The sequence below is a fragment of the Ambystoma mexicanum genome, chromosome 5p (assembly GCF_040938575.1).
Source record: "Ambystoma mexicanum isolate Mex_15411 chromosome 5p, UKY_AmexF1_1, whole genome shotgun sequence".
In the NCBI taxonomy this organism is placed as follows: Eukaryota; Metazoa; Chordata; class Amphibia; order Caudata; family Ambystomatidae; genus Ambystoma; species Ambystoma mexicanum.
Window position 1 is genome coordinate 944,682,512 of NC_090930.1, and position 23,709 is coordinate 944,706,220.

At 44.4% G+C, this 23,709-nt stretch overlaps 1 protein-coding gene across 2 annotated transcripts in view; it reads right to left on the bottom strand.

Annotated features, from left to right (window-relative positions):
- Positions 1-23,709, bottom strand: part of ANKRD12 (ankyrin repeat domain 12) — a 1,194,452-nt gene that overhangs the window by 263,540 nt on the left and 907,203 nt on the right. For both annotated transcript variants that reach the window (XM_069613394.1, XM_069613393.1), the window contains one exon: positions 2,949-3,047. In XM_069613394.1, coding sequence (XP_069469495.1) covers positions 2,949-3,047 — 99 coding nt within the window. The remainder of the gene's footprint in view (positions 1-2,948; positions 3,048-23,709) is intronic.

Genomic DNA, 23,709 nt, shown 5'->3' on the forward strand with positions numbered 1-23,709 from the left:
TGCAGGCTCTCAGAGGTCAGGGGGTCATTAGAGTGGACAACACAGTTGGCCCCACCAAGTCAAGGGAACAAGTCCCTGACAGAGGATGCTTATCTGGTTGCAAAAGCACCAGTATCAGACACTGGCAGAGCTTCACAGTCAGGCATGGTGTAGGATAGGCTAAAAATCCAGAGCTTCTGCACAGTCCGGATAGCTATTAGTGTCTCATTCAGAGTTGGGTGGCAACATTAAAATCAACGGTATTCGCCAAAACCCTTTGATTGTGCTGTCATCCCAATTCAGGGTTTGGCCAAATACCATCAGCAGTATTCCTTGGGAATAACACCAGGGCTATTACCACAACCTCAGACTTGAAGGTAAAAATGCCAAAGTGGCCCAAAAGTTGTAAAACAACATTTTGCCAGTACAGAAGCAACCGCAGGCAGGCGCTTCCCTTAAGTTCAGGTTTTGAGAATGGGCCATGGTAAGCCGGTGAAAATGTGGGCATCTCTGATGTCTCCCTCTCACCATCTTACCCATGCAATGCATAAAAGTGTCAGAATGTACCCTTTTGTGCATTAAAAAAAAACACATACAGTAGTGGCATGAATCCTTACTGTACATTATACATTTCCACTGTCACATTGAAGATGGGAATTTCTACAAAAATAAATGATGACTTTTTTTATGGTTACCACTGGTGAGGGGGCGGGTATTTCTGGAAAACCTCCAGCAATGGTACTCTGAATTGGCCAGATTTTCAAAAATCCCACCGGTGGAGGAGGTAACTTCCTCTAGCCGTATTTTGTTATGAAAATCCGCCCAACTCTAAACGAGGCCCTTACCTCTTCATGGACTTGTCCAAGCAGAAAGCAAGGTCATGGGGAACCATCCTGTCTTTTTCATATAGGAGAGATAAAACTGAGGGACAAGCCAATCCTAAGGATTGAAACATACAAACATTCTTGCACCTGCCCAATCACTTGACATTTAAACTTTGCGGGTCTGTTACTGGCCTTTGAATGCGTCTTCCCACACAAAGCCCAAGACACCCTGCTAGTCTTATAAAGGCACATCCTGAACTGACCAAGAAAAAGGTTTCAGTTGACCATGCAGTGCTGGATCCTTGTCTTTCTAACAACACTCCGGGCAGTTCAGAGATGCCTCCTGCATGTCGGAATTTTGATCACATTGGTCTGCAGGACACTGTACTCTATTCTAATAGGATGTTCTTGCAGAGCCAACCGAGGTTACACCTACAACCCAACAAAAATTAGGTATCTGCCTCCAACCAATAGGGCCCACAAAGCCAGTTGTGGGATAATACTAACAGAACAAAACAGGGTACTTGGTGTTCCAAGACCCACAGAGGCTTAGGGTATCCCTGGGGCACATGGATTACATGAGCATCCTTGATGAGCCACAGATTAGGACACATAAGGGACAAATCAGGAAAAATCACAAGGGCCTCTTGCCAGAGTCACAGATCAGGACTTTCAGCCTCACGAGACAACTGCTAATGCATTTTACTTGCCTAGCAGGTGGGCTAGCAAAAATAATCAATCTTCAGATTGCAGAAAGGCCCACACTGCGTCCTGGCATAGTATAATGGACTCACAACACCACATTTTTGATAAAACACTGTAATGCAGAATGGGAAAGCTACCCATGTGTAATCCAAGTTCTCCATCATAGATCTCTTCAAGGCAGAGATAATCAGGGTTTATGAATATCAATGACAATCTGATGATGGAGAATGTGGTGGTGGACTCGGAGGGAGCAAAGCAGCCAGCGCCAGTTTCGTTCTTTCAAGGTTCAGTAGATAGATATGTCCTCCTCCTCTTAGAGACACATCTATTTCCATATCACCAAGGAGACAAGAGTTTCTGAAAAGCAGCAGTGTCTGTTTAAAGACATCCAGCATGGTAAACGTGAATGCTTGCCACTGTAGGGAACAGAACTTCCTTACCATGTTCTACCAAAGAAAGCATCTGGATCCTGAGTAGGAGCAAGACTTGAAACCTATGGCCTGGTGATGCTATGCTCTGGAGGACCAAAAGGTCTGTGCTCTGAAGTGGACTCAATTCTGGAAAGAGACCTCTTTGTCCCTTTTTTCTTCTTCTCAGAAGAGTGTACCGACTCTTGAGGAAGCCTCCTGTACATAGAGTTAGTGGGTGGAGAGAAATGGGCCCTATGGGGCAAGGAACATGCATCGCTCCCATGTCAGGTAAAGTGAGCACTGAACATCTTGGCAACAGGATTCCTTGGGGTGCCAAGACTGGTAAAATGTGCAGCAATCAGTGTCATGGTCTGGCACTAGAAAGCACCAGTGTGGATCAGATACCTACATCAGTGTTTTCAGTCCCTACGCTGCTTAAAACTCAAGGGTTTTCAAGTGCGATATTGCAAAAAAAATGTAAGACACAATGAAATGGCGGTTTCGGTCCTAGCGTCTATGCATGCAGAAAAAAGGAATTTAAGTCACAAGCTCTGCTTATATGCAGATGGCTTCTCTAGCAGCAACAATGGCATTGTGATGGAGTTTGTGCAGAGCCACACTATGCCCCCAACTAGCAGATGTGGACATTGTTTTAGATTTAAGTCTACGCCTGGACTTTTTCAAGAGAGAAAATGAATCTGTAGAAGGAGGTGTCCTGTTCGAAAGACATTTTTTTCCCCCCGAGGCCCCTACTGGAACTACAGGAATATCCCAAATGATCATCACGTATCATGAAGGAAAAATTCATATGAATGTTAGCCTAGCTTGGAACGGGCTGTTAATAAGTATGGAAGCCCCAAATATCCCACCCCAGTAACTGCTCTTATTTCCTTGCATTATCAGAAGTCATTTGGGCTTATATGATGGGCATCTCCACCCTCGTGGTATCATGTCAACCTTTGTTATTCATGTTACAATTTTCTTCACAGGAACAGATTCCTAGATACAATACAAATATGACAATTCTTACCCTTTCAATGCTGTGCTGCAAACGTAATTTCATTCTAATAACTTCCTGCTGTCTAAAAAGCTCCTTCAGAGGCTCCAATAGAGAAGGAGGTGGTGTAATCTGAAATAAAATGATGTTATAATTAATATACCCTGTACATATTCGTTCACCACATTTAGCATTTGTGCTTCAAAAGGGGCATGTCCAATTTAGGATTCTTTGTAATTTGCTGAAGTTTTATGGATACCGACTGTGGGGATACCAATGGCCCGGCAGTGGGGGAAAAAAGTAAAGAATGAAAGTGTTAAGTGTTATAACAATCTACCACAATACCTGGACACAGCTGTTCACAGAAAAAAAATGAACCACGTTTACCTAAGGAATTCATGGCTCACACTTTGGTAGCTTGATGTAGGTTAAGGCATACATCCTGCAGAAGGTGATTGAGGATACAAGACACAGCATAAACAAGTCCCAATAATGTAAAAAGAGATCGGGAGTCATTAAGAGTTTGCCGGTATCCGGTAAAAGTAACAGTAATACATTTTACTGGTCCTGCAAAGTATGGGTTTCACGGAACTCAGTTGCCTGAATTACGGGTGCCAATAACACCTCAACCGGAATTACTGGCACCAGTAATACAGGCAATGGAAATACCAGCAATGTCGGAAACCTGTGCCAGTAATACCGGCACAATGGTATCATCGGCACATCATGAGCATGGATATTCCAGTAATAACGGCAGATTTCCCCTGGTATTACCAGCAAATCCATGCCAGACATACCACCACATGCACACAGGAACAGTACTAAAGGGCCACACCCACCACAAGAACACTTCCCAACACAACCATGCTGCCCCTCATTGTCGCTACCATGGACCAGGAGGTGTTGCATGCTAATGTCCAGCTGATGGCGCTTGAGCAGCAGCAGTGGGGACAGGATGCCAGGGATAGAAGGATAAGGATGAGAACAGTGATGGGGATACAGGTGATGCAGGTGGCCAGACTGAGGCGCCAATGGTCGAATTGGGCAGGAACGGTGCTCCTCTACCTTTTTTTTATTTTTAAGTTTTACTGTTCCTATACTTTTATTTTAAAAATAAACTATTCTGGAATAGTTTATTTTTAAAATGAAAGTGTAAGAAGAAGTTTAAACTTGCACTTCAGTGCACTGCACATTTCCTTAAACTGCAGGTGTGTTTGTTTGGATTCCGCGTGGGAGGGGGTGTGGCGATGGGGTTTGTGGGGAGCAGGGGCAGGCCAGCAGGTGACCTCGTTCCACTACTTCTTCTCGCACACTGAGAGGCACGCCGTGATCCCTCGCACAAGGGCCACACCCTTGGCCCTCACAGACAGCCAATACACACCCTGTACCACCTAAACAGGGAGACCATTCATGACCTCCTGACCCTAATACAGGATGACATTGGGAGCAGGATTGGCATCAGAACAGCCATACCACTGCTGTTGAAGCTGGTGTCGGTCCTGCACTTCTTGGCCACTGGCACATTCCAACACTCTGAGCCAGCTGCATGCATTTCGCAGCATGCCTATTCCAGAGTGCTGGTGCAGGTACTGGAGGCCCTGCTGCAGGATGTGGGCCAGCACATCACCCTCCCAACCGCACAGGTACAGGTAAACACCACTAAGGCACGCTTCTATGCGATTGCAAGCATGCCCAACGTGTTGGCAGCATTGGACTGCAGGCATGTAGAGCTGTATGTCACAAATGCCATGTCCGGCATGCACACCACACATGCAGGACCAACCAGCGCATGCCTCAATTGACAGGCCACAACACACAGGAGTAGCACATGACTGGAGATGTGTTAATGTTATGTTAATGTTAAAGGATATTTATACCGAGCACTATCACCAACAGAGTGGGTCCCTGGCGCTCTGGCGGATCTGAAACAAAGGGAGGCAGGGGGTGGGTTAGGCGTGTTAGTAGGACAAAGTTTGGAGAAGAGCAAGGGAGCTGTGGAGTACTGTTGGCAGCTTCGGTTCGGCTAATACTGTTCGCCAAGCATATTGGTGTATTAGGTTCTGTGTCCGTCTTGTGCTGTTGTTTTGGCAGGTCTGTGTGGTGGTTGTTGTGGTGGGGTGAAGTGCGTGCGGTTTGCTGCGGTTTTAAGAGGTGTGGTTGTGTTTGGTTAGAGTGTGAGAGGTGTGTGAGGAGTGGAGAGGTTTTAGTATTTTAATGTGATTGGTTGGTATCCTTGTTGTTTGGAGAGATGCATATTCCTATGCGTCTCCTTCGTAATTTTGAGGTTGTTTTCTTTGGTGATTAAGTTTCAGCGTGATAAGGCGGTCTCCTCTCTTTGTCATTATGCTAAATTAGCTACTTTTGGTTAGCCCTCTCATCCCAGTTTGTCATTGATGCAACCTAGGTTTGGATTGATTTACTTGCGAGCTACGCCTGTACCCTACGTCCTTTCTGAGTGGGGAAGGTTGTGGTTGGTGTTGGGCAAGTATGTTAAATTTCTGTGCTCATGGGGTTATCGCTTCAGTTTTATTCCACCTACCGTTGTCTCGCTAGTTCTTGTTGGAGTTTCCCATGGTCCTGGATGGTGTCTGTGCCATCACATATTCTGTCAATCTTTGTGTTTCCTGTTTGATTGTTTTTGTCGTTTCAATTTGTTTCTGAGGTGTTGGAGAGCCAGGTTTTTAGAGGTTTTCTAAATTTCAGGTGGTCTTTGGTCTTTCTTACTTCTTTCGGGAGGTTATTCCAGGTTTTTGCGGCTAGGTGGGAGAAAGAGGAGCCCTCTAGTTTTTTCTTGACGTATGGTTTTGGTTCCAGGCAAATTTCGTAGCTTGATCTGAGGAGTCTCGTTGGCTTGTAGATGGTTATTGACCAGGCCATTTCAAACCGAAAAGGACATCCACATGTAATGCACTACAGGTACCAGAATGCAACCCCCCTTCCCCAATGCCATTGAATCAGTATACTAGGCCACCAAGGGCCATGAGATGTATGTCCTGATGAGTCATGGGGCATGCATGCACAGACTGAACGTTGAGATTTCGCTGTCACAGGCTACATTGCTGAGCATCATTACTCACACATGTTAATGTCAATTGGTCTTGTATCGAGCACTGTTGCCGCTGGTGAAGTCTCGTGGCGCTCCCGGTGGGTCTGCAATGGAAGTAGTGTTGGGGCGGATTTTTAGATTGAGACCGAGAAGAGCAAGAGAGCTTTGATGTGTTGTCAGCAGCTTCAGTTCGGAGAAACTGTTCACTGAGCATTGGGGATTTATTTGGTTGGTAGCCATCATGTGGCGTTAATGCATGATTGTGTATGGTTTGTTTTCATGTCGGGTGCGTGCGGTTAGTGGTGCAGTAGAAGTCTGGTTGCGTTTGGTTCGGATTTTGAGGATGCGTATGCAGAATGGTGAGTTTTTAGCACAGTTAGTTAGTGGCAATACATTTCCTGCCCGCAGCAATCCATCCAAGTGTAACGCATTTCTCACCCCAAACAATCCATCTAGGTGTGATACATTTCCTGCCCCCCAACAATCCGTCAACAATCAGGGAGCAGAACCCAGCTCCATACAGATGTTACACAGTGCCTGTCCCAGGGCACAGCAGGGAGCATAAGGCTTAGGTATACTATTAGACCAGATGCATGATGTGGCTAACCTACACATACAGGTTAAGTGTAAAATATGGCTAATTTACACAGTTCAGCTAAATGCAAGATGAGGCTAATCTTGTGTCCTCACCCCTTGCAGGTAACTGAGCAGAGCCGCTGCTTCTGTGGCTGATGACCCCTCCGAGGGTTCCCCAGACGAAGGAGAAAATCGCATACAACAGAGCGCATGTGGACCAGGGAGTCCATCGAGCAGACCTTCGAGCTCTTGAAGGCACGTTTCAGATGCCTACACCGGTCTAGGTGGTGGGGGTGGTGGGAGGTGGCGGTGCGCTCTTGTATAGGCCAGAAAAGGTGGGGCAGATAGTCCTGGCCTGTGCAATGTTGCATAATATCTGCGTCAGATGCAACATACCCCTGCCCCCAGATCTGGACATTCATCTGCCAGAGGATGATGATGGTGATAATGCAGCACCAGCTGGGGCCATGCAAATGTGCATGGAGGCCAGGGATGGGCGCAAGGCCTGACAAGAACTCAGATAACTTTTTCTGAGCACCCCTTTCTCTCGGCACTTGCCTTGCACCTTACTGCATATGATGCCCAATAAATACTTGCACCAGAATAAGGAATATCCACTGTGAGAAACCTGACGGTATTCTCCCACCTACTTCCTGAGGATCTTCCATTCAGGTAACCAGGGAAGGGCCAATGCTTTTGGATCGTGACACTGGGGGTGGAAAAGCAAGAGAGGATTACCTGAGTGAGGGTTACGGGGGATTGGGAGGAGGAGGATACCCGAGGGCGAGACATGGTATTTTCCCAATCCTGAAAACACCTTACCCTACTCTCCCTCAGTCTTTGTGGAGTGTTTACAATCTCACCTCATCTACCCCTCCCCATTTCCAATAAATACTGAGACAAAGAAGAGGCGACTAGGAGCAATAATGATTAGCCATAGGAGTAACATGGGGAAAGTAAGGGCAACCTACCGGACATTTGCTTTCTCTCCTAATAAAGTTAACTTATACTAACTAGTCCTGGTCCAGTCTAGTCCATTTACATTACACTATTATGCCTAACGTGACCTTAAAAACCTAAGAACATAATACACCCTGAAGAGTTTAAAAACAAAAATGAAAAATGGCTCCAGAAACAAAAGTTGATTCCCCAAAGACCCTCTTCCTGCCCGGACAATGATAATGACAAAGGAGGACAGAGTATGTCTCTGGTAGTGGAAACGGCTCCTCGCTAACAACTATGGCCAAACGCGAGATGTACTACACACCTCCTGCTGCCCACGTCTCCTTCAATGCCACTATTTTCCACCCCATACCAAAACTGATTAGCCTTGAGACACGACTAGCTTTAACGATATGAGAAGTTAGATAAGCCTCCCCCAAAAGCTGTTATCCCTTCTGGACACAGGGGAGGGCATGCTGCCCACGAGCAGACCCAAGAGCATTTGCATGGCCCCTGAGCCCTTGAACGCATCTGGCCCACCTCAAAGGACTAGAAGAAAAACAAAACCGTATATCACTACACAGTGGCCCAAAAATGCACTCGTAGGGGGACACCTGTCCCAATGTCTGCTCATGTAGTTACCATTGTCGTTCCCTCAATAAAGTGAGAACCATTATTCAATTAAACATTCAACAGTTTCAACTTACTTTAAAGTACATTAAATGGTCAAATATGGATATTTGCATCAGTCATGATTCACTATTATGGTGTAGAAAAGAAACACATTTATTGTTGTCCCGGCATGGAAATCAAGCCAAATAGTTTGGGTCGGAACACAAAATATTGTTGAAGGAAGTCATAACAAACATACACCACCGTCCTCATTTATACCTATAGGTGCGATAGTAATTAGTAACAAAGTATGCATTAGGGATCCGGTGTTCACACATTCACACTTGGATTTTTACACATGTCGTGTGACATTCACAACACAACCAAGGTAGCTCCTGTATGGGAGCGAGGGGTCCTCAGGACCCCTCGCATCGTATGCTCCTCAGTACAAGGCTTGGACCGCCTACCTCCGGTAGTGGCATTGCCCCTTGTCCTTATGTAAAGTAAACCACGGTTGACTGCTACATAGATGGGACTACTGAGCAGGACACAGGGCATCCATCTTTTGTGCCCCCTTTTGACTCCATCTTGGGTAAACAGGCCTCACTGCGATAGTACAGCAATGCTCAGCTGCCCTTTCCACCGCAGGAGCCAAGGACAGAGACACACACACACAAGGCACGCAGGCAGCTGGCTGGCCCCCACCCTTGCACTCCCCCTGCGAAGGAAAGCTCTGCGCTTCCATTCTCACACTGAAGCTGGAGAAAGTTGCAACAATCAATATGCTACAGTTTTCTTCCTCTGAGATCACTGTTCGTCTGAGAACCGGCATGTGAACCAGGATGAGCTAAGCACTTTCTGCTCGATTCGTCCTCATAAACGTGCAAACCACCCACCCCCATTAGAACAATTTATTGCCATCCTGACCCTGCGCCCCCTGTAAGGTATTTCTTTCAAGTGCCAGACCCTTGCCTGTGCTGCGAAACCCACCCAACACACCCACTACTAACGAATGGCCCAATTGTACTGACAATAATCATTGTGTGTAACTTATGTAGAAATGTGACAAGTAGCATAAAATGTTTTAAATAATTTGTTATTTAGTATGTAACATATTAGCTTAGGTAGTGACCACAGTGACCGGACCCTGACCTGCATGGAGCACAAGATGTTTGACATCTGTCAGCTACTCAGCCAACCAGGAGGAAGAGATGCTACCCACAACTACAGCACCACACTGTCTGGCCAATCGGGTCCATTTAGTATTTTTTGTTAGAGTTACTTTAACTAATATAAATGTTGGCACTGATGTAATGGAGGAAGAGTTTTTGGGTTATTTCCTAGCTGGAGAAAAAAACCATCCTTTGAACTCTTGCAGCCGGGTTTCAGTGCCTCTTTCCCCGACAAGGGGTTATGTCTGCTATTTTATTTTTTCTCTCACACGTAGTAAGACGGGGAAAGGCACCTACACTCCTTATTGAGGTCTCTATGTCCAACGCGTTTCAGATTCAAAATCCATCTTCAGGGCAGAGCTATATGTTCCTTTTTCAGTGTGCTTCTTCTGTAGGACTCTGTAGGGTTGCACGAAATGACCATTCAGTCTCAAAAGTGTTTGGATTATAAGATAAAGTGTTTCATCAATGCAGAATGGGATTGTACTAACCTCCATATTCCTTGGAAGAAGTTCTAAGAAGCAGGATACATGTAGAGGTCAATATATATCAGAATTGCATACCAATAACTATTTCCACTATTCATATCACAACTGTAAGTAAGGCAAAGATAAAGACAAAACTTCCAAGATTCAAAAAATAAAAAACAACACACCCTACCTTATGGATGAGGTCGAAAATTGCTGGGCACAGGTAGTAGTGCAGTCAAGAGGGCGATCTCTCTACTGGTAACAAAAGGTAAAAGACGTGGGAATTAGTCTGGACAGACCATAACGACGGTCTGATACTAGTAGGTCTGTCAAGTCCGGGGTAAATTAGCGCTAAATGGTATAACATATCACAAGGGCAAAAAGGGCCCCATAGCTTAACCAGATAGGGTCCCTTAATGTCAACATATCAGACCTCAACGGTGAAAGAGTGGCTGCTAATCTTAGTGGGGTTAATTGAAAGCATCTCACAAGAAATCAAGCACCCCGATAGTCAACGCAGACTGTCCAATGATGCAAGTAATAATCTGTGCGGGATAGAAGACAACATCAAGTGAATGACAAAAAGCTCTGTGCACCTCAAATGACAATCTCTCTACCAATACCTGCAGAGAAAGTAAGTCCATCAGCAAAAATGGATCTGGAGACTGACGACATGCCCAACAACAAGTCTTTCCTCACTAGCAGCGCCTAGAGTGAGAACATGACAAACAGGTGCTCAGGGAACAGTTCCTTCCTTCATTTAACTCCATTAAGAGGTTCTAAGCAAAGCATTCAACATAGCAGACCCAATTCCGCCTCACCCATTAAGGAGGAACGTAGTGTCCAGGGATGTAATTGCAAACAAGTGCTTTTTGAACCGGCCGATATCAAAAAGCTACTATTGGCTTTAATAGAAGCCCAAGGGAGGGGAGGAGGGGGTCTTGTGGGGGAACCTTTTAATGACCCATTGGATGCAATGTTAGGGAGAATTCTGCGTATAGGCTAATTTCCCAAACCTAGTGAGTCCCCCCAGCAGCTTTGCTGGATTTTTGGGGTTTATTTTTTCTCCTGCTAAGAGTGAGACTCTTTTTACTCCCACTCTTAGACATGATTTGAGGTGTTCCTTTATTTTTCCATGTGTTTTATGGGCTATGGGGTCTCATGTGTTTTTTATGTGGGTTACACAGCACCCTCCGTGCCGTAACCCAGGGGTGTCGTAGCGACCCACCAACATAGACTCCATACCCTGGGACTGACTACTGTCTCCCAGGGCATGTAAAGTCATCATTGGCTTTACTAGTCCCAAATTATGAACAGAAACCAGTACAAACCATCATATTGTGGACGTACTGGTCGGGGCAATTCGATTGCCCCGGGGTCTGTTGTTCGAGGGGGCACGTCTCCGTCCCCCCAGATCGAGTTTGGGCTGGTGGCAGTGGATACTTCTTTTTATATTCGACCGCGAATATATCTCTATGGGATTTTCCCATTGTTCGAGGCTACCAACTTTAATTATTTAATTCTTATAGCCTCGAACATACCGCCGGTTTATTTATTTAATATTAATTCACCGGTTGGTATTTTTTGCCAGAACTCAATTCTAAAATGGCGTTTGTGTTCTCTTCTGTGACTCCAACCCAAGTCGAGCCCTTTGTTCCACTTTTTGGCAGGCTTCTCCACAGAAGCCTCTAAAAGTGGTGCCACTCTGTCTGGGTACCACAGGGCGTGTGGGCGGGGGTTTAGGCACCCTGGACTGAGTTACCTTGGTAACTCAAGTCGCACTCTTGTGTGATTGGCCCAAGTGGTGAGCCGGCCAGCTCACCACTTAGCATGTTTGATTGACAGCTAGGCTGAATGAATGGGGGTTTGCTGTATAAAAGCAGGGCTTTGGGGACTGGAACTTGAGAAGTCACCACAGGACCTAAAAATCTGAGGAGGGAGAAGCTGAGCCGACCTGCAACGACGACACCAACGGTGGAGCCCTGCTGAACCGTCTCACCACTTTTTCCGACGACAGAGGAGATCTCCAGTCCAGAGAGTCTTCTTCCTTTGACTGGTGGGGATAACCAGTTTTGCCTTCTTTTCACCTTCCTGGAGCATCTCGTGGCCGACTTGCCCGTGCCAAGCACCCCGGCAACCGGAATACCACGGTTTACCACTACCGCGAAGAGAAGGGTAGTAACCTTTTAACCGAAGAACTCCGCGGCTGGTTTCTTCCCTGGCAGTGCAACGACCTTCATCTTTCCTCCACGGCGAGAACTCCTCTTCCTCTGGACGAAACACCGACTTGCACCCGCTGCCAGGAACAACTGCCCCCGGTGGAGCTTCCTTCACACTTAAGGTACTGTGTCCCGCCTGGCTTCCCTTGCTACAAATCGTTCGGGGTGACAGTAAAGCCTCGACTTTCTAACCTGGGCTGGCCTGGGACAACCTAGATAACTTTTCCTGACTTTAATTTCATCCTTTTTGTGCAAACTATCTACAAGACTCTTTGGGCATAACCCCACTGTGTGAACCTGGACCTCTTCTGCTTGCTCTCTCCAAGGGTGGGCCTTGCAATTGACTTCCTTGCTCTCCAGTAGAACTCTGCCTATCCTGCCTTACTGTGGTTCTTTTAAAAGTATTGAAACTTGTGTGCTTCCATAACTCTGCTTTTTCCCTCCCTTTTTTATAACTTATTCGAGTGCCATTTTATGTTAAGCGCTCACCTCTGTCTGAAAATAAGTGGTGTTTCTCACTAAAACTTGTCTAATAAGTAATTAGGGTTGTATATATATGATAGTGACTGTGTGCTGAATTTACTTACCTCTTTTTGCTATTGTAAATTACAAGTGTGTCTTTAAATAAATAATTATATACTTTTACACCAAAGCTCTGGTCAGTGTTTGCTTGTGCTACTGTGTCTCTGTACCTATTGTGTATACTCTATATACTGCCTAACTCTTCTTGAGGGAAGTCTGACTGCTCAGCCACAGCTACCAAGTGAATCTGTGTGGTACAGACTGCTACCAAGTGGGTTTACTGCCAAACACCTGTAGTGTTAAATCTTTTGCAGTGGTCCCTAAGGGAACTGCACAGGTTTCTGCCTAACATGCAAAGAGGTCTTACCAACTATAGCTGGAAAACACAGTAGTCGGCCATATATGGTATAATGACCCCTGAAGACCAGGCTGACTCCAACAAACCTGATAATGTGAGACAATCCCAGGGCATAACTCACTGTGAGACCAATATGCACACCAATGTGATACAACTGCAAGTGGAGAAACTTGTTCAGCAGAACAGATCTAGGAAAGCTATTAAAGCCCCAAACGTGAATATTATGTTCACTACACGGGAGAACTGGGCTACAATTACTGCGGGAACCCAAAGCCCGAGCAAGGTTGGAAACAGACTACATAAACTATGTCCAAGGGAAATTATGGCCAGTAATCGAAAGTTCGGGAGGCCAAAGAGGGCCACATTATTTCTCCATGCGATACTGAAATTACTTCCCAACTAGCGAGAAACAAGGGATGCTCTCTCTAATAAATGTTTACATTGGCTACGTACTGCCTTTGTAACCAGGGAAGCTATAGTGAGCTGCCACAGTGTGTGTAATGAGGGTGTCAATTCCCATTAACCTGTTAAGCTGGAATTCTGGGACCAAAGAGAGGCCAATGGTATTCTGGGCAGAGCTTGTATACCCGCTTGATAGCAAACAGCAGAATTGGAATTAGTCCCTTTCCTCATCTGAATTCCGATAGTTTAGTTGGTCATTTCTCACAAAACTCGTTCCTTGCCGTTGCGAATTTAATACTATTGGGAAAAAGCCAAATGGCAACAATTGTGGCTCTATATTTGAGGGATCTTGACCAGCCTTCTGAAAATAGAAAAGGGGATTTTCCCATTTCTGTGTTCTATAGCGAGTAGTATGTTCTGGGTGCCAACACCAAAGTTACATTAACTAATTTGTCTTCCTTCTCTTTTTCTTGACATAATGTAATGTTTAAATTAAATCGTTTTGTGTTAGGATGTACTTTGAAGGCCTGATGGCCGAATAAAGTTTCTTGATGACTATTAATTACTGATATGGGGAAGAGGCAGGGCACAGTAATGATTAACCCTGAAAGAATCCCATACCAGCTTTCTCAACAACACAAATAATCATCCATCAACTACTGAGATGCGGAAGAGACAAAGAACAGTAAAGACCACTAAGACCATGAAACCTAGGATGTGGTTTAGTCTTTGGAAACTCCTTAATCAGACCGGGAAGTCTAAAACATGTGCAGCTGACAGCAATGGGAGAGAGCTGCAGACGCTGAGCTGCGCGGTTACCTGCACCGGCTGAAACATTGAGAGAGAAGACGCTCTGAGAAACGCTACTGAAGCTAATCCACCCAGTAGGAGAAGGCACCCTGAGTGCAGAGAGGACACACTGCCCGAGAGAAGAAGGCAGCAGAAGCCGAAGACCGGCATGGCAGAGGCGCAGCGGATGACCGGTCGCATGCCAATCCTACAACCCAGAAAAAACAGAAGCAAAGAGGCGCGAGAGACACAAGGAGCACCTAGTAAGCCCAGGGAAGCATAAAGGGTTACCAGGTTGCCTGAAAGTGTGAGCTGCTTCGAAATAGCTAACCATAAGCAAACTGAAGTATCTGATGAGCCAAACAAACCTAAACGCTATACTATGAGTGAGCAAAGTGAAATATGTGAAGAAGTTAAAAGACCCATATGCTATTCCACAAATGGGTTGTTGATTCATAAGGGGCAGAGAAAGAGAAAACCTAGTAAAGGTTAACAAACTTGAGAGAGGGGCAAAAGTCCAACATATGAAAAAGAGAACCATTCAAGAAAGAATATGCCAACATTGGGCTAATATTGTTTCAAGGGTAAAAGAGAATTGTAACAAAATGTATGATATGAAAGTCCTTGCAGGAGAGTACACCAGGTGAAGAGAATTATTTTAAGTCCTGGCAGCGAAGTATACCAGGCTAAATCAAGTGTGCATTTAATTACAAAAGAATCCTTAGGAAGTCACATGCCCTAGGATCTTGAACTATTTTGAAACATGATTCTTTGTTTTGAACTTAACTGCTAAAAGGAACCTGGTGAAGGGAACTATTTCTCTGAGAACTACGTGTGCCCCAAGAAGGAGAAGCCATCCCCTTGGGCTACAAGAAACTTGCATATTGGTAACAGGAATCGGGGGATGGGAGCCATTCCCTGGAACTGTGAACATTATCCACTAGGCACTTTGTGGTTGGAGTTATACCTTTTCGTTGAACTGGAACATGTGTGGACCTTGAAATGCATAGAGAATATACTTTGCACCTTAGAGTTAATTTTTAGAGTGTGAGGGCCAGAATAGGATTTCAGACACAGGACGTATTTTACTTTGGCCATGTTAACAACAAACAGACACCTTAGTTTTTGGTTGAGATATGAAAATAACTCCTAGGAGAGGGATAGTAAGGCATTTCCCCAACCCTTTTAATATTGAATAAAGGTTTATAGCAAAAACTAAGTCCTCTGTGTCCGCGTCTCACTCCTGACGCCTCACAAATAGGTAAGGTGCCAAGAGTATTAAGACCCATTTGTATCTCCATATGCATAGGCATAGAACTGGGCTTAGGTTGCACAAATTGGGAGGCCATCACTGCTTCAAGAATACAAACAAATAAATATCACAGGCTATCACTGACTCATGTGTTGTTTTGCATCATTCACAGGTGATTTGCTGAACACATAATTCCAATAATAAGCCCAAATCTCCTTGGATTTAGACGTCCAAAGCATCACGGAAGTATACAGTTATTCATGGTCATTAGCCCATGCAATATCTGATAACAATCTTTCAATTGGGTCCAATGTTTAAATACACACAGCTTTGCTAGCAAGCAACTAAGATTTACAAACCTATGCTTGATTAGAGCCCTTTCACCGGAATATCCAAACAGACAAAACTGAGGTACCAGGTCCATTGACTCATCAAGCATTTCTAAAAGCATATTACACACTCCTCCCCAGAGGGGCGCACTGCGTGACAGGCCCAAACCATGTGCATATAGTGCACATCCGTCGCAGGGCACCTAGGGCATTTCCCATTATCATCGCCACTGATGCGTTTCCTCTTGGCGGGAGTGTAATGTAACCTACGCAAGGCTTTCAACTGTAGCATTCTAAATCTGGAATTAAATGACACATTCCCTGTTAGCTTGCACATGTTCAACCAGTCGCCATAAGTAAGGAATGAACTAACATCCACCTTCCATCTGTCACATAGTTTACCCAAACCCAATGGTATAGCTGCTTGTATTAGGCCATAAAGTGTAATGACCATATGTCGGCAGCCCTGGGCGTTCACGTTCTATGTTAGTATCGGATTTCCACTGAGAAATGTAGGCCTTTTCAACTTAAAATCTGCTCTCATTCTATAATAATGTAGATTTAATCGGGGTGTCAAAGTGTGAACAGAGGCAACATCATTGATTGACAGGAATACGTCTTTCACATATATTTCTCCTACAACATTAGAGTCTACACCATGCCAATCCAGCCGGACGGACACATCCATTGTGTGCGATATTCCGGCCAAGCGCCACAATGTTTGCTGTATGGTGTGCCTGTGTTGGTGATCCAATAGATTTTCCGCCAAGCTACAAGTGTAATCCTAAGCGGATCAAATTTACAGGGGTCAGAGTATGTGTCCGCATGTCACAGCCACCAGCTGCTGCCCACTGGATTTTAAACGTGGGAGTTTTTTCTGTTGCAACCTTCTGTTTTGAAACTTATGTTTACAAACCTCAACATTTGAAACTGGTGTGCTTACTTTATTGTGATATTACTATGGGTGTTACTTATACCTTTTTTGACACACCTTGTTCAATAATAACATTTCCAAACCATAAGTGGCTTTGTTATAGTTTGTTCATTGATCAGATTTTATTTGCTTTTTTCTTATTGCTTAATCCAATGATCAAAGGTTGGAAGCGCAAACAGCGAGGACACCATAGTTCTTAGTTATTTCCTATTATAAAGGGGCTTTTTGAGAAATTACCCCTTCGGTCCTCACTGCTGCTGCATACCTTCGAATAACTGACATATTTAGATTTCTTACCTATATTGGGAGTTGAGTGCACCTCCAATTATAGGATAATTTCTCACACACACACACTCAGTTTATGTAAAACACTAATTTTTATCAAGGTGACTCACCCTGCCATTGACAGGAACATCCCTGTCCATTTATTTAGTCTGCCAGCCTGCTGTCTGCCATATAGGCTATAATTATTATCAAACAGCGATTGATGTGACCTACTTATCGAGATCCCCAGGTACTTTATCCGATCCGCAATGCTTCCAAGTGCATTCACTTCTGATGAAGGGGTATTAATATTAGCTAGTGGCAACATTTCAGATTTAGACTGATTTATTCATAATCCTGAGTATGTGCTGTACCGGATGACATTATTAAGCACAGAGACCAAGCTGACATGTGGGTGCCTGATATACAACAATACGTCATCTGCATAGAAAGAATCTATCTCGGTATCTCGGGCATCCCTGCAACATGAACACCTATATCAAATCTGCCATAGGTTTCATAATAAAAGCAAAAAGTAGAAGAGTGAGGGGGCAACCTTGCCTCGTACTTCTGGTCAAATGTAGGGGTTCGGACAGCGGTTACGTCGTGTACACCCTAGCAAATGGAAGAGCATACAGCAACTGAATGCACCAAATAAACATGGGGCCAAAGCCACAATTCTTCAGTACCACAAAAAGAAACTGCCATGACACCATATCAAATGCTTTCTCCACGTCCATTGACACCGCCACTGCAAGAGCTGTGTGTTTTATTGGTGCTATTACATTGAAGAACCTACGGATATTCAAGTCCGTGGACCGTCCGGGGATATATTCGTCCTGATTCGGATGTACCATATGCCCCATGTAAGGCAGAAGGCGATTATTGACCCCTTTTGCATAGAACTTGATGTCAGTATTCATTAGTGAGAGTAGACAATACGCGCCACATTCCAAAGAGGTTTATACGACTTGAACAACAATATAATAGTGGCCTAACATACCATGGAGAGGAGTATCTTAGCCGTCAGACCTCCAGCCCATGGACTGCAAAAGTCATGCAAGAATGTCATAGAACGTTCTGCCCCGAGACCATCCGGTCCCAAAGATTTCACAGTAGGCAAAACCAGTATAGTCTTCAATATTTAATCCGTAGTAATAGGTAGTTGTAAGTGGTCCCTTGTCATGCCCGACAGCTCAGTGATCGGCAAGTCGTCCAGAAATTCTTCCATTTACGATACTGACAACCAACATCCTGTGATGTGTACAGGCCAGCGTAGAAGTCATACAACACCCTGTTAATGTCTTTCTATTGCTTGTGAACTTTTCCTTTTTATTTACTGTTGCTTTATTCCTTTTATAGATCCATTCACAGGCTATTTTACTGTGTAAAACTGAACAACAACTAAGCCCCGCCCACTATTTGCAGTGACGCGATAAAAGTTCGACCTCGCGTATGCGCATTGAGTCATGTACCGGTAAAGTACCGATTGGCCGCTTTGCTGCGTTCCTCACGGAGTCGCGGCTCTAGACGGTGCTTCCCGGTCTTCACTCTTCCTATAATTCAAATCCGGTGACAGTAGCTTTCCGGTTTTTGTATTTCCATTTTTTTCTGTGACCCTTTTCAAATTACCGTAAACCCTTTGTGATAATGCAATCACAAATATATAATTTAAAATCAGGGATGCCGCCTATCACTCTGGCTTGTAGGTCCCTGACCACACCTAACCTACAACAAATGCCTTCACAAATACGAATTAACAAACCAGGATGTTCCACCCCGCTACCCTGTAAAACTAGGCTGATGTCCATCAACAAAGTCTGCCCTACACATGGACATACGGGCATACTATAAAGATCTTGATAACGTTGGCTCTCCGGTGGCTGGTATTAAAACTCCATTCATGCCGCTACCGTTGCAGACCGCAAATCACAACTTAACGAATGCCTCTGCAAATCAGTTTTTTGTTGAACCCTTTATTACTAAGAAAACCATGCAAGAGCCAAACAAAACCATCACTTCGACCGTACCATCAAGAGATCGAGTACCAAGTCGTTGTACTATACCCATTAATGTGAGTAATGTTTAATTGTCTGACAGTGTTTTACTATGTAATGCCCTAACCGTGCCTCCCGCGGTTGGTGATGGGGATATTTCACACGTGACCAAACCTGATCCTGCAGTGATAGACCTTGATTTAAATTATTCTAGTTTTTCCCTCACGTGACTTGCCTAAACATTTATCAGGCTCACCTGACTTATTTTTAGATACTAGCCGTCCAAATACGGCTCTAGCAGTATCCTATGTTGCTCCTACTCTGCGACCACCACGTTTTGCACCACACGATTCAGAACCATCCAATAATATAGAACCAGCTAACAGAATGTTATAAATTGCACTAAACTCAGTGAATATGGCTATACGCTCAATGACTAAACTTTTTGAAACTCTTGATTGCAAATTAACCACGCAGGCCATACGAATAGACCAAGTGCTGCAATGGCAAAGTACACTATCCGAAATTATGAATTTGAAAAAAATGATCTTAAGCAGTTATTTCCCCTCTTAGTTCTGCTCAACCAAATAAGACTATGGCTACAGCATTTACGCAAACCAAAGCGAGCACAGAGGATGAAAATTCTACCTTAAATCAAAAACCTGTAGCAACGGAGCAGATCACTCCGGTAGTCCCTTTTATCTCTGATATCATTCTTGATCAGAATGCTATAATCCCACAGGCGAGCTTTACCCCAAATCCTACTAGTAAAGTAGCCACCTCACTTGCATTGACTGTCAAACCAGTATCTACTATGTTTTCTGCTGCTAAAGAAGACAAAGAAACACAAGAAGATCGACCTAAATTAGAAAAAATTCCAAAGGGAAAGAAATCTAAAAACACTAAAAACCTAAAACTAAAATCTGCATCACAAACAAAGCAGTTTATCATAATTTTGCGTCAAACACAGACTACGACTAATCAAGCATCCAAAGCTATGGCAAAAAAATATCTTGAACTAGCACAAGAAAAAAAGCAAGTACTAGCTACCTGTGACAAAGTATCGCAGCGTATGATCTAGTGGAATTAGCCAAAGCTGCTAGTTCAGCTAATAATGATTCCCAACCAAATCGCCCTTCTGTAAACCAAGCTAATGGCATGAAGGAAACCTTAAGAAGCACTCCTCAACTAGAAGTAGTTGATTATCGTCAAGAAATTAGACGAGCAGTTGATGAATACATGACTGCACAACCAGCACAAAAGAATTCTCTCGTCTGTCCCAGCAACTCTATATTATTCTCTAAACCTCAAATGCGCTCTGAGAATAAATCAAGCAACATCGATGGAAAAGAGAATAATAACAAGATACAAAACATACGTTTAAAAACAAATGGACATAAAATAGACTTTATAGACAAAACTCCGAGCTCCAAGTGCGAACCTAATCAAATAAATGTAACTAACTCGAATCTACATACCTCTCTAGGTCTTGAAATCCTGCGACTAATTGAATCTGCAATTACAAAAGTTACAGAGCAAAAACCACTAGTTCTGGAGGTTCTTAACACACCACAACCTGTTCTTCAGAATTTGAAAATACAACAAAAACCATTAACTAAACGATTGGCTTTACATTCCTTAGTCTTATTGTGTCGACCATTACTTAGCATCCAATATGATTTAAATAGAAAATCTGTAATGTCAATAATTTCTGCAATTCCAGCTCTAGATGACCTTTGTTCTGTCGATCTTGAACAGGTTGAATTTGTTTATCAAAAGAAGAGAGCTTCCGTAATCTTGTGGTTCAATTCCCGTCTAGTTTTAAATACCATCTGGTTGGCCAAACAGCAATTTTATGACCTGGGCTTTATTCTATCTGTTGCACCAGTACAAACAACCATGGCCTTAGACAAACCAGCAATTTGTACAACTGAGCCGCCAAACGCACTGGCTAATGCAAAAGCAACAAGCATAGCGCTGTGTGTTTGTATTCAAATCATACTCAACATTAACTAAATTCAGAATCAGCCAAGAGAGCTTTTTGTCTTGTTAGCTGGAACTCAAGAGGATTTAAACATCTTATAAATAACAGGTCAGCAAAACTGGAAACATTTGACATAGTTATGCTGTAGGAAACTTGGCTTACCTCCATCCCTACTTGGGATCATTATGATATCTATCTAGTACCAGCGATCAAGGCAGCCGGTGGTAGACCTATGTCAGGACTATTAATAGCTGTTAAACAAAATCATGTGCTTAAATCAGAAAATTGGATTTCCCCTAACTCATTCATGCAAATGATAAAAGTACATTCAGGGTCTACATCATTTGCCTTGATAAATCTATACTGGAACCCTGCGGGAATAACTGATGATTGTTTTATAAACATCAGTTGCTTGACCTAATTTCAATGGATAAAACCATTCATCACATAATAGTAGCAGGAGATTTAAATCTCCACTGCTTTAAAACTACACAAACTAGTTGCCAAGGGCGCTTAGCACGTTGGTTACATCAAATTAAATCTAGGAATCTATACGTATCCAACTTGGCAGAGAGAAAATCTGACGGCCACCATTGACTATATTTATGTTGATTCCAAACTAATGTCACAAGTTAGTAACTTTCAAATTATAGTTACTGACATGAGTGGCCACAATATGCTTACAATGCAATGGAAAATGGGAGAATCTGTGATGATGTATCACCAACCACAATGTTCTCTATCAATTAATGCCAGACGTAATAAATTACAGTGGTCAACAGCAACATTGGAAAAATGTAGTGATTGCTATGCAGCTGAATTACATAAAAGCAATGGTCGCCGTGAGAAACAAGAGATTGTTTATCATGATCTTAAGCAGTTATTTCAACCAAATTCAATTCGACAATCTTGAAAACAAACAACAACGCTACATGTTTTTAGCTCTGAAATTAAAGCAACAAAAATATAAAAGCGCTAATTCGTAAAGAAAAATGAAAAGCTATAAAGTTACCGGCAGACCAAAGAGGTCTGGCACTAATAAAGATTAGAACCAGATTTAAAAATTGGTTAAGGTCTCAGAAATCATCTATCAAGAAGATGGCGCGGAAATGTTGTCTAAATTACTTACCAAAACACAGCACAGATATGGACAGTAAGAAATCAAGAAATAATAGGATATCAAGTAGCCATATAATCGAATGCTGTCAAGGAACAGGAATGGATAGATTACTATTCAAATATTTATTAATTACCTGAACGCCTTGAAAGCTCACATCAGTTAGTGACCTCAAATAATATCAACAAGTTCCATCTTAGATTTGATAAAGGTGATATTTTGTATTACATAAATAAAGCAAGCGGCTGGAGAGCCCCAGGCCCAGATGGGCTAACTAACTTTGCTCTGAAACAGCACCCTTAGATTTGGGCGGAAATACTAGCAAACATGTTTAAGAGTATAAACGACACCCAAATCATTCCCCAGTCTTGGAAACAATCAATAACTATAACAATTTATAAGAAAGGTGATTGGGGCGTGGCTAGGAAGCGTGCCATGCGGTCATGCTTCCCGTGAGCTCCATGTCACGGCGCCCAGATCGGCTGAATTTACCATCTTAACGCTCAACTTTCGCCCGAAAACCACAGGGAAATGAACATAAGAAGGTGGTGCATCCTCCGCTGCATTTATTCCCCCTGAACGCCCAATCCGGAGCCTTATTTTGACTTGGAAGGCAAGCTGGGGAGAGATCCACAAAATGGCAGCGCGTGCCATCCAGAGCCGCCCCTGAGGCTTAGAGCCCTGCACCGGACCCGGGCTAGTCTGCACGATTCAGCGCGAAATCCGCCGGGGATCCACGGCGGTGACAGCGGGAGAACCTCCGATCGGGAGGGAGAGCGGGGCTGTGGTCGTGACCCGCCCGTGCTGACTCACCGCCAGCTGATAGACCCACGGTGGTGAGCGAACTGAAGTCTGGACTGAAGAAGGCGACCATCGGGGGACCCCAGCAGCGCCCACGGCAGAAGCAAGGCGTCCGTCTAGCCCGAACAACGTTATCCGCGCTGGGGCGGCGGACGACGGCTCAAGGGAGGTGAGTGCTGAGCCCCCACCTCCCGGCCCACCCGCACCTCTACTGACACCGGGACGCTTCTCTCGAGGTGGGTGGCGCGAGGAGATGGAGCCAGCGACAGCGGGGGCCCATCCCGCCCTTCCCCCCTGTTGAGAACGTAAACCTGAGACTGGCATGGGAGGGCCTGCCATACCTCGCTGGCACCGGGGCCTGGTAGGTGGCCCGAAGAAGGGGTAAAGTAGGCCCCTGCTGCCTCATCAACCTGAAAAGTGCCGGAGTCCCAAGAGGTCAAGCTGTTTTGGCAATACATTCTGCGCCCTGGATGAAACATCCACAAGCATAAGTCACCCATGCGGCACACCCCTCTATGCAGCCCTGCCGGAACATTACAAGTTCTACGCAATGTGAACAATTAGCTGCATCTTTCTACTTGCCATTGAACTGAACGGTCTCAGGCGAAGGGGGCTCGAATATTCCAAGGCGTGTCAGTTGAGCGGGACAGACTCCCTGCGTGCTCTACCTCCCAGAAGCCTCTGGAGGTTCCATACGTGAGGGCATTTGAGCGACAACGGCTATCTCGGCAAGGGATGCCCAAACCAATAGCGAAAAGAAAACCATGGAGCATACAGACATATATGAAACCACGACCACAATTCCAGGACTGGCCTCACTTAAGCAGTACTACGGCTGATATTGAAACCGAAACTCTCCCGCCTCCACCTCTGAAGCGACCCACCAACATGGCGTTATCCAGGGAGGATCTGGAGGTGATGTTGAAAACATTTAAGCAAGACATCACTCAAGAAATAAAAAAGGAGATCAAAACCTCCAAAGACTCCCTAGCCCAATCCCTGGCAGAC